The 11,586-nt window shown below is 36.2% G+C and overlaps 2 protein-coding genes across 2 annotated transcripts; both read left to right on the top strand.

Moving 5' to 3' along the window:
* The first annotated feature begins 309 nt into the window (after positions 1-309).
* Positions 310-3,084, top strand: LOC107929282 (BTB/POZ domain-containing protein At1g63850). The gene is made up of 3 exons (XM_041090473.1): positions 310-479; positions 590-1,630; positions 1,733-3,084. Exons 2-3 carry the CDS (start codon positions 659-661, stop codon positions 2,675-2,677), a joined length of 1,917 nt encoding a protein of 638 aa, XP_040946407.1. The 5' UTR covers positions 310-479; positions 590-658; the 3' UTR covers positions 2,678-3,084.
* A 7,018-nt stretch (positions 3,085-10,102) lies between these two features.
* Positions 10,103-10,707, top strand: LOC121215431 (uncharacterized mitochondrial protein AtMg00810-like). The gene is made up of 2 exons (XM_041089911.1): positions 10,103-10,129; positions 10,255-10,707. The coding sequence occupies exons 1-2, from the start codon at positions 10,103-10,105 to the stop codon at positions 10,705-10,707; spliced, it is 480 nt and encodes a 159-aa protein (XP_040945845.1).
* Positions 10,708-11,586: the final 879 nt, after the last annotated feature.

Genomic DNA, 11,586 nt, shown 5'->3' with positions numbered 1-11,586 from the left:
TGAAAATGTATGAAAGTTGATAACATTATTCACGACTCTTAATTTACCTAAAATGTTTTTTAAGTCAAATGAAATAAAATAATAATTTAAGTATCAAAATGAAAAAAATAAATGCGAAAATAGAAAAATAGATATAATTCAAAACTTAAATAATAAATTAAGGCATTTAAATATTAAAAAAAAGTACAAATAAACCCACCTATTACTATTCGCTTTTGCAAATTTGTCCTCTTTGTTTTGCCCTCTTTCCCTCCCTCCCTCTTTTTTTTTTTTGTTTTATTTTATAATCCAACTGTAAAAATGCCCCTAATACCAAGCGGTGTGATTTTGTTGTCTCCCTCATCTAGTTAAAAAGCAGAGCCAGTGCAAGCGGCTAAAGGACGAAGCTCCCAATGTCCAAATAAAATCCAAAACCAAACCTAATTTCTCTTACATTAAATGCCCATTTCAGACATCCTCATTGTCTTTTACACCAACTGGTAAGAAACAGCTCTTTTCTTTCTGTGTTTTTTTTTTTGGTTTCTCGTATCTACCGCCATTTTTAATAGGTACTATCACTGACGCCGATGCCAATGCTGTAAACTAAAAGACAATAAAACACAGGCAAAAAATTGTAAAAAAAAAGGGTATTAGAGGCCATTACATTCAATGCAATTTCATGGCAACAACTACAACTACAACAAAAACATCATCAATTTCCACAAAAACATCGTCTGCTCAGCTCAAAGTTCAAGTACAACCCATTAAGCCTAAACGCCGCAAGTGTAAAGAAACCACTATCTCTTGTTCTTCTGCTACTACCGGCGCCGCAAACGGCGGTTCCGATTCTGGTTTTTCAGCTCGAAAGCTTGACCCCCCGACTGTTGTTTCAGCTGATAGTTCTTGGTGTTGTCCTGCTTCTAAGCCTTTCCCGACTCCGCCACCTCCTCCTCCTTCTCCTCCTCAAACTCGCCTTGTTCCGGACGAGGGTTCGACCGATTCTTCGTCGGCTTCTAAGATCCGGTATTCTCCGGGAAGTTTATCACCCGTCATGGATTTCACGACGATCTCCAACGGTCATTCACCCTCGAGTTTCACTAAGTTCAACTCTGCACTCACTGCGGGTCTTTTAAACCCGCATTCTCCGCCGCCTCCGCCGGACAAGTCACGATCTAGTCCAACCCTTTTCGAGATGATGGCTAGCGAACCCGATGTCCACCCAAGGACCCAAACCCAGATCCAAGTACCCATTTCAGGTCCTAGACAAAACCAACCCCCACCAGTCATTGACAAACAGGCGTTGACAATGCAGCGGATTTCAAACCTTTTGTCAACCCGGAGCCCCGGAAACCAGTTCAACGATCCGGATTCGAGTGATATAAAGCTAACGTTGAGTTCCAAGGATGGGATTAGTGTGTCAATGAATGTGCATAGGCAAATTGTGGTGGCTCACAGCCGGTTCTTTGCCGTGAAGTTATCTGATCGATGGGCAAAACAACAGAGAAATGGATCGGCTGGACCGTACATTGTTGAAATTGCAGATTGTGATGATGTTGAGGTTTATATTGAGACCCTGAAATTGATGTATTGTAAAGATTTGAGGAAGACGCTAATGAGAGAAGATGTTCCTAAGGTTCTTGGCATTTTGAAGGTAAAGTTTCAATCTTTTTCAATTACCAATTTTTAGAGTATGGATTAGGGTTTTTAATTGTTGAAATGGTTGATTTTGTGGGGGTTTTTTTTTCTTTGTTAGGTTTCAGCTGCAATTGGATTTGATGCTGGGGTTTTATCTTGTTTGGAGTACTTGGAAGCTGCCCCTTGGGCTGAGGATGAAGAAGAGAGAGTGGCTTCTTTATTGGCGGAGCTCCGCCTCGAAAATGTCGGAGCAGGGGAAGTTTTAAAAAGGGTTTCTGTCGAAGTTACTAACGGAACCGATGATGGTGGTGGCGATAACGAAGAAGTGCTTCTCAAGCTTTTGCATGTTGTTCTCGAAGGCAAAGACGAGAAGGCAAGGCGGGAAATGAAAGGGTTGGTCTTGAAGATGCTTCGCGAGAATTCATCTCAGAACGATCTCCGGAAAGAATCGTTGTATTCGGCTTGTGATGGTTGTTTGGAACTGCTTCGTAGCCATTTCCTCCGAGCAGCATTGTCGGATTTGACGGATGTGAATCAGATTGCTAGACAAGCAGATAATTTGCATTGGATTCTGGATATTTTGATTGATAGGCAAATTGCTGAAGATTTTCTAAAATCATGGGCTTCTCAATCCGAATTATCGAATGTTCATTCTAAAGTTCCGGCTGTTCACAGGTACGAAGTTAGCCAAGTGACGGCACGGTTATTTGTTGGAATCGGAAAGGGACAACTGTTGGCATCAAAGGAAGTAAGATGCTTGCTTTTACAAACATGGTTGGTACCATTTTATGATGATTTCGGGTGGATGAGGAGGGCATCAAGAGGTCTCGATAGGCATTTAATCGAAGACGGTCTAAGTAACACAATTCTCACTTTACCTCTAGCTTGGCAACAAGACATTTTGCTTGCTTGGTTCGATAGGTTCTTGAACTCAGGCGAAGATTGTCCCAACATTCAAAGAGCCTTCGAAATTTGGTGGCGGAGAGCGTTCTGGAAACGCAGCGGTGATCAAGAACCACCAAGGGAATCACATGTTACAATTGCAACCATTGACAATTCATAAAGCTGGTGATACCGTTTTTCTTCGTTTCCTTTCACTGATAGCTCATTTTTCATCTTCTTCGTCTCTAAACCGAAGCTCGTCGCGGTTTAGTCTGGAAGAAGGCGTCAAGACAGCAGCCTTTAGGTTACATTTATGTTGGAAATAAACACTATATAGAAACCAATTTTCATGTTTTAATGTTTTCACTGACATATCTGGTTTTGGTTTTGGTTTTGGTTTGTATTGGAGGGTCATTTTAGAATTCAACCAAAAGACACTCTTTTTTGTTCAGCTCTGGATTTTACATGTCTTGGCATGGAACAAATAGGCATATATTTATGTTGTTGTAATTAAAGGCCTTTGGAGTTGCTGAGAGGCTTTGTTGGATGATGTTAAAATTCATGAATGCCAAAGCATGCTTCATAAGATTTTGCAGAGATGGTGTACTCTTTTTGTTGGTTTGTTTTATGACATTTTGAAGTTTGAAACCGATGGTCGATTCCGTCGTCGATTCAAATCAAATAAATTATTAAAAGGTTATCAAAATTAAAAAAAACTAATTTGATTCAATTAGTTTATAATGGACAGATATGAAATAAGGCTGGTACATTCTCTCATTTGAAGCAAATGGTATAAAAGAAAGGGTTAATTTATCAAAACATCCCTAAACTATCATTCATATTTCAAATTGGTCTTTACACTTCAAATCGTATTTCGTAGTGTAGCTGTCAGTTAGACATTAAATGCTAGTTTGGACCTAACACGAAACATATTTAAAACATGTGAATCATAACACGAAACATATTTAAAACATGTGAATCAAACAATAAGCAGGGGCGAAGTTAGAAATTTTTTTTAAGGGGGATCGAAATTAAATTATAAATTTTACGATAGTAAAAATATAATTTTACCATTTGAATAGTCTATTTTTTATAATCTTTGAAGGATTAAATCAAAATTTCATCAATTTTAGGGGACCAAAGTATAATTTTACCTTTACTAATTTAAAATTTTAAAAATTTTAGGAGACCCCTGCCAGACCCCCTAGATATGCCACTGACAATGAGCATGTATATGCTTACTGTATGAACAATTTGGATTTGATGTTTTTAATAAAATAGTGGTAATAGAATTTAGGAGGGATAACCTTTCGTTATTATAACACATCATATCGAAGTTATTCATCCAAAAAGTACACATATTTTTACAATTTAGTTCATATGTTTTAAATGTACTTCATATCATAGTTGAGTTGGCATTTAGTGTCCAAGCTAACAGTTAGGCTATACGTTATTTATACTTAAAGGACTTAATTAAAGCATTTTAAAGTTCAAAAATTAATTTAAAATTTTGGGTCTTAGTTTGAGGACCTCTTATGAATTAACCCAAAAAGAAAATGAAAAGTTATAATCTGGTATGTGCTGGACAACTTTCAATCATTTCATAGCAACAACGCTTCTGTCTTATCTGTCGAGTGAGAACCAGCTTACCAGCATCTTTGTCTCTTAACCACACCTTTTTTATTTCATTGACTAAATCTAATAATTCCATTTTTTATACCTTGCTGTGTGTTCACATACTGCAATTCAAACCTGAAAACAAGAAAACTTCACTACTGATGTTGATCCAGTTATGATTTTTTTTAATCTATAAAATGATTATTTTAGCATTTCATTTTATTTTTTTGGATCATCAGACTAACGTAAAAATAGGAACACCCAAAAATTCAATATAGTTGCGTGACAAAAAAAACAAAATTAAATAATTAAGTGATCATTTTGTAATTTTTTCGTAATTGAGTAAAAAAACATAATTAGTTAACTGGTAATGTAATTTACCCAAAAAATAGAGTAAAAGGTGTGTATTAAATCCCATCACTTCTACTACACACATAATGTTCTTTTTTCTCTCGTTGAAAATAGTTAAATGATTCATATCACAAAACAAACAAATGTTTCGGGTTTCGGGTTTCGAATTTAATATGAGAATTTTAAATATTTGAATAAACTATATTGGTAGTCACTCAATTATTGCTAAGGTTTTTTTAACTACCTAATTATCAAAAGTTTCAAAATGGTCACCTAACTATTTGATTTTGTCTTTTTTAGTTATTAGTCGTTAAATGACTAATGGGAAGATAGCATGACAACTTTTAAAATTGGCTTAATAGCAATTTTAACTCTCAACATTTATATATTGTATCAATTTGTCTTGATATCAAAAAATTTAACCCTCAACAATTACACATTGTGTAATTTAATTTTTTTTTCCAGTTTTACTTTTTTTTCTGATTATTTCATCTAAAAAGCTAAATAAATAAATTCATAGAGTAAATTTAACAAAAACTATATACCAGAAATGGAAACACCCAAAAATCCAAGATAATAATTTTTATTTTTTCTATTTTTTTAAAATTAACCTTCAATGTCATAAAGAAAAACAAAACTGCAAAAAAGACCAAATTATATAATATGTAAATATTGAGAGTTAACTCTTTTTAAAATCATGACTAAATTGGCACAATGTACAAATGTTGAAGGTTAAAGTTTCTATTATGCCAAATTTAAAAGTAGCCAAGTTAATTTTTGTTGGTAATTTAACGGCCAGGGACCAAAATAAGAAAAAAGTCGAATAGTTGGGTGAGTATTTTATAGTTGGAGGACCAAAAAAGAATTACTAATAGTTAAGTGATTACTCATATAGTTTTTCTTAATATTTTTAGGGTAAATTACATCCAACCTCACTAAAGTATTAGTAAGTTTATGGTTTGGTCACTCAACTTCAAAAAATTACAAAATGATCATTGAACTATTAGAAAGATTTCATTTAAGTCATCGGACTATTAATATTGCTACTGTATGGCATTCTCTATTTGCATCGCCTGTGCAATTGAAAGTTCTTCTTCCCCTTCTCTTCCACAATTCAATTTTTTTTTATGAAACAACTTAAAACGTTACAAATCTGCAAACCAAAATTTAAACAACTTTATTCTCTGATATTTGACATTGATCGTTATATCAACTTGGATCAAATGTATGTTCTTCTATTCGTCGATGGTACTAATCCACTGTACCAATCATCGGATTTTTGAAAAAAAAACCTCAATAGCCTAGTGATTTTTTTTAACATTAATCTCATTATAGATTATTATCATATCTGCTCGTTTTGATACAATGCCTAGAACTACCCATAGTCCCTCCTCAACCCTTAATAGGAGGATTATGCGCTTTAGTGCACTCGAACCCACGTCTTCCTGCACTGGCAACAATGTTGATGTCAATCAAGCTAAGACTCAATCGGTAATAGCTCAGTGACTTAAATGACAACTTTCATATAATTTAGTGACTTAAATGAAAATTTTTGAATAATTTAGTGACCATTTTGTAGCCTTTTGAAGTTGAATGATCAAATCATAAACTTACTAATAATTTAGTGACCTTAGATATAATATACCCTCTCCCTTTGGTTGATCTCAATTTCCTTTACCTATAGGCCTTATAGTGCTCTCTCTAGCAAATTGACTGTCACTCCAAGCAAAAACCTTCTGCAAATAATAATGAAAATGGACATTGTTAGAGTTGTGTAACTTAAATTCTAAGAGATTACTTGCAAGTCAAGTTAAATAAAATATATATTCTTTCTAGAAGATTTAGTATTTATGAGTATAATATATTTAGCATTTATTAACATAATATATTTGACTTTGATTAGAATTAGGTTTTTTCAACCTATAAATAAATGTAGTCAAAACTTATTAGCTAATTAAGTTATAAGTTTGTTAGTTAATCTAGCTGTAATTTTTTGTTAGCTTAGTTAGTTGCTGTAATTTTCTGTTAGCTTAGTTAGCTATTTACTTCATGTATATAAGCATTTTCCCTATTCTGTAAATAATAAGGAAAATCATTTTCATATTTTCCACGTTTTCTACATGGTATCAGATGTAAAATTCTTTCTTTCTTTCATTTTTCTTTTCCGCCAAACACTCTGTTTTTCTTGATTTGCTCTTTCAATGGCAACTTCCGATCCATCGCTTCCTTCCAGTCCGTATTTTCTTCATCCAAATGAAAATCCATCGCTTGTTCTTGTTACTCCAACATTAACCAGCCTTAATTACAATTCTTGGTCGAGAGCGATGCGAATGGCTCTTCTTTCTAAAAATAAATTGAAGTTTGTCGATGGTTCTATTCTTCCTCCGGCGACCACAGATTTGATCTATCCGGCGTGGGAGCGGTGCAACAACATGGTGATTTCATGGCTGCATCATTCTATTTCACAATCCATTGTTAACAGTATTCTTTGGATTGATACTGCGCATGAGATTTGGCGCAATCTTCATGAGAGGTTTTCGCAGGGTGATGTCTTCTGTATATCTGATCTTCAAGATGAAATTTCTGTTTTCAAACAGGAAGAACGCTCTGTGACTGATTACTTCACTGAGTTGAAGGTTCTTTGGGACGAGTTGTTAAATTTCCGTCCACTTCCATCGCGTGCCGTGTTCAGTGCTCGTGTGGTGCTTTTACCACCATTCAAGAGTATCATAATAATGACTATGTCATTCGTTTTCTCAAAGGATTGAATGAGCGATATGCTTCTATTTGATCTCAAATTATGCTTCTGGATCCTCTTCCGACCATCAATAAAGTCTTTTCTATGGTGATTCAACAAGAGCGACAGCTTCTTGCTCTCTCTTCTACTGTTTTTGCGAGTAATGCTGTTCATCAACCTTCTAAAAGGCCATCTCAGGCTTCTTCTCAGGTTTCTTCTCGATCTTCTGATTCCAAGATTGATACTCGGAAATGTACTTTTTATGGTGGTTTACGGCACACAGTGGATACTTGTTATCATAAGAATGGATTTCCACCTGGCTATAAGTCTCGTAATTCAACCTCTCGTGTTCATAATGTGTTTGAGGAAATTGATGCAAACACGGTTGATTCTTTTACTGGATACTCTCAGTCTATTACATCACAAAGTTCTGGTGTTACTTTGACTCAGGAGCAGATAACTCAGCTGTTGGCATTACTTTCTTCTTCTTCGAACCAATCAACCAATCCCACTCACTCAAAACCTACACCACACCTCACCAACCAAGTCCTGGCTACTCCATCTCTCACCCTTGCTTCTACTGAAGGTATATTTTCTACACCTATATCTTTTCATTCACCCTATTGGATAGTTGATACTGGTGCTACTGACCATATCACACACACATTAACCTCTTTTGCATCCTACACTAAAATAAAACCTATCTATATTACATTACCTAATGGTACTAAGGTCACTGCTCATTTCTCTGGCACTGTTATACTTTCTGCACATCTTTACCTTACCAATGTTCTGTACATTCCTGAATTTGCCTTTAACCTGTTATCTGTCACTAAACTTACATCCACCTTGTCTTGTTCTTTTGTGTTTCACAAATCTTCTTGTGAAATACAGGCTCTCCCCTCTATGAAGATGATTGGTACAGCTAGAGTGATGTCTGGTCTTTATTTGTTGGACTGCCCTGTTGCTTCTTTTTCAGTGTCAACCCCTACTGCATTACAAGTTTCTTCATCATCCACGTTGTGGCATCATCGACTTGGCCATCTTTCAAATTCAAGGCTCAAGTTGCTGTCATCATCTATTCCCAACTTGTCTTTTTCGAGTGATTCTCATTGTAAAACTTGCCATTTGGCAAAGCAAAAGAAACTTTCTTTTCCTGTAAGCCATTCACTATCAAATAAATTTTTTGATTTGATTCATGTTGATATTTGGGGGCCTAATGCTGTTGTTTCCATTACTGGTCATCGTTATTTTTTAACAATTGTGGATGATTTTAGTCGTTTTACTTGGGTTATCCTTATGAAAACAAAATCTGAAGCTTGTGTTCATCTTCAGAATTTTTGTCTCTTGGTTGACACACAATTTGGTTGTAAAATCAAGACTATTCAAAGTGATAATGGCCCTGAGTTTAATATCCCACTTTTTTATGCTTCTCGTGGTATCATTCATCAAAATTCTTGTGTTGAAACTCCACAGCAAAATGGTTTAGTGGAGCGTAAACATCAACATATCCTTAATGTGTCTCGTGCCTTGTTGTTTCATTCCAAATTACCTGAGCTTTTCTGGGGTCATGCCATTTTACACTCTGTATTTCTTATTAACCGTACACCAACACCATTATTAAACAATCTTACCCCTTTTGAAAAACTAAATTCTACTCCACCAGATTATCAAGCCTTAAAAGTTTTTGGTTGCCTAAGCTTTGCCACCACCTTACAATCCAATAGACATAAATTTGACCCTCGTGCCAGAGAATGTATTTTCCTTGGTTACCCACCTAATGTCAAAGGCTATATTTTGTTTGATCTTGCTTCTCATGACATTTTCATCTCTCGAAATGTCATGTTTCATGAAACCACTTTTCCAACTGTCACACCTTCCTTTGACACTATCCCACATATTACTTTTGATCCTTCAATGTCTTATGATACTGATATACCATCTCCTGAACCTATTCCCTCACCTCAATCTGACTTTTCCACTCAACCCTCTCGGCCATCTCGCACTCGAAAACCACCATCTTACCTCCAGGACTATCAATGCCATTTATGTCCACCAAGCCAACCTCACTCCACACTTTATCCATTAATTAATTATCTTACTTATGCCAACCTCTCCACTTCTCATTTACATTTTACCTTAGCCATCACTGCAGCCATTGAACCTCAAACTTTTAATTAAGCCAACAAACAGTCCCAATGGAGAGAAGCAATGCAGGCTGAATTTTTAGCTCTTGAATAAAATAACACTTGGATTCTTGTTGATTTACCACCAGGGAAACAAGCCATTGGTTGCAAATGGGTGTACCGTATTAAGCACAAAGCAGACGGTTCTATTGAGCGATATAAGGCTCGTTTGGTTGCTAAGGGTTACACGCAAACCGAAGGCATTGACTACTTTGACACTTTTTTTCCTGTAGCAAAGATTACAACTGTCAGATTGTTACTGGCTATGGCTGCTTCAAAGAAATGGTTTCTCCAGCAGTTAGATGTTAATAATGCCTTCTTACATGGAGACCTTGATGAGGAAGTTTATATGTTGCCTCCTCCTGGATTTGATTTGGGTATGAATAAGGTTTGCAAACTTCAAAAGTCACTTTATGGACTTAAACAGGCTAGTAGGCAATGGTTTTCAAAGCTTACATCAGCTTTGTTATCTATTGGATATGTGCAATCCATGGCTGATTATTCCTTGTTTGTGAAAAAGGAAGCTACTTCATTTACTGCTTTGTTAATCTATGTTGATGACATGATTCTAACTGGTGACAACATGAATGAGATTAACAAAGTCAAAGTCTTCTTGGATACCTCATTTCGGATCAAAGATCTTGGAGATTTAAAGTTTTTTTGGGGTTAGAGGTAGCTCGAAGTTCATCTGGTATTCATTTGTCCCAAAGAAAATATGTCTTGGACATTCTTTCTGATTTTGGTTTCTTAGAGTGCAAACCTGCTAAAACACCTATTGCAACCAAACTGCCAAATGATGCTTCTCATGACTATCTTTTTGATGTTACTGCATATAGACAACTTGTTGGCCGATTGATTTATTTGCAGTCTTCTCGCCCTGATATATCATTTGCAGTACAACAACTGAGTCAGCATTTGGATAAACCTACACTCTCACACTTGCAGGCAGCTCATAGAGTGCTTCGATATTTGAAAGGATCTCCTGGATCTGGTTTGTTCTTTTCTAGTTCAACAATTCAACCAGTTCTTAAAGCCTTTAGTGATTCAGATTGGGCGGGTTGTCCGGATACGCGACGGTCAATCACTGGATATTGTATGTTCTATGGTGACTCATTGATTAGCTGGAAGGCAAAGAAACAAACTACCGTTTCTCGTTCTTCCACAGAAGCGGAGTATAGAGCACTTGCATCCACAACATGTGAAATCCAGTGGCTACATTTTTTGCTGACTGACCTTCATCAGCCTGTTTCTCGTCCAACTTCATTGTATTGTGATAATGCTTCTGCTTTACAATTGGCTGCGAATCCTGTTTTTCATTAGAAGACAAAACATATAGGGATAGATTGTCATCTCATTAGAGAAAAGACTACTCAGGGTGTTATCAAATTGCTTCCTTGTTCGTCCAAAGATCAACTTGCAGATATCTTTACCAAGGCCCTTGCTGCAGTTCTTTTTGAGGCAAATTTGGTCAAGCTGGGAATGAAGAATATCCACTCTCCAACTTGAGGGGGCGTATTAGCTAATTAAGTTATAAGTTTGTTAGTTAATCTAGCTGTTATCTAGCTATTGTACGAGCCCATTTTGCCCGGGCCCATACCAGCAAACCAACCCAAACAAACCAGACTAATAAAACACTTCCAGTCCATTACAACAAAAATTAACCCAAAAATGCCCAAACCCAAATTTAAGCCCAAACCTAATAGCCCATAACAAACTTTCAGCAACAGCAAACCCTAGCCCCAACTGCCCATGAGCGTCGCATGTGTGCCGCTCCACCTCCTCGTCTGCCACGCCTCCAGCCCACACCTCAACTCACACGCTTCTGCCACCACTGTCGGCCATGGCCACCTGCAAGAAGCCAAATAGCAAAGTGACAAAAAAAAAATAGAAACTAAAAGGCTGTAAATCGGCTATAAAAGCCGAAAATCAGACGATTGTACGGGTGCTTCCTCTCTTTTACGAACACTAGAAAATCAAAAGGAAACAAAGAAATATTGAAAGGTTGATTTTAATCTTCAAACTGCTTGCTATCCATTTATTTACTTATTCATTCTTTTTTATTTCTCAAGATCTCCATTTATTTACTTATTCATGTTTTTTTTATTTCTTAAGAATCAATCTCAATCAGACGATTGTTTTGTGAACGAGACATACCAAAAGCAGAACGATTTTTAGGGGATTTTTCCTTTTTGTTTTTTT

The sequence above is a fragment of the Gossypium hirsutum genome, chromosome D03, assembly GCF_007990345.1.
Source record: "Gossypium hirsutum isolate 1008001.06 chromosome D03, Gossypium_hirsutum_v2.1, whole genome shotgun sequence".
Lineage (NCBI taxonomy): Eukaryota > Viridiplantae > Streptophyta > Magnoliopsida > Malvales > Malvaceae > Gossypium > Gossypium hirsutum.
Note: the sequence above shows the minus strand (reverse complement) of the source record. Positions and strands in the feature narration are given on the sequence as shown.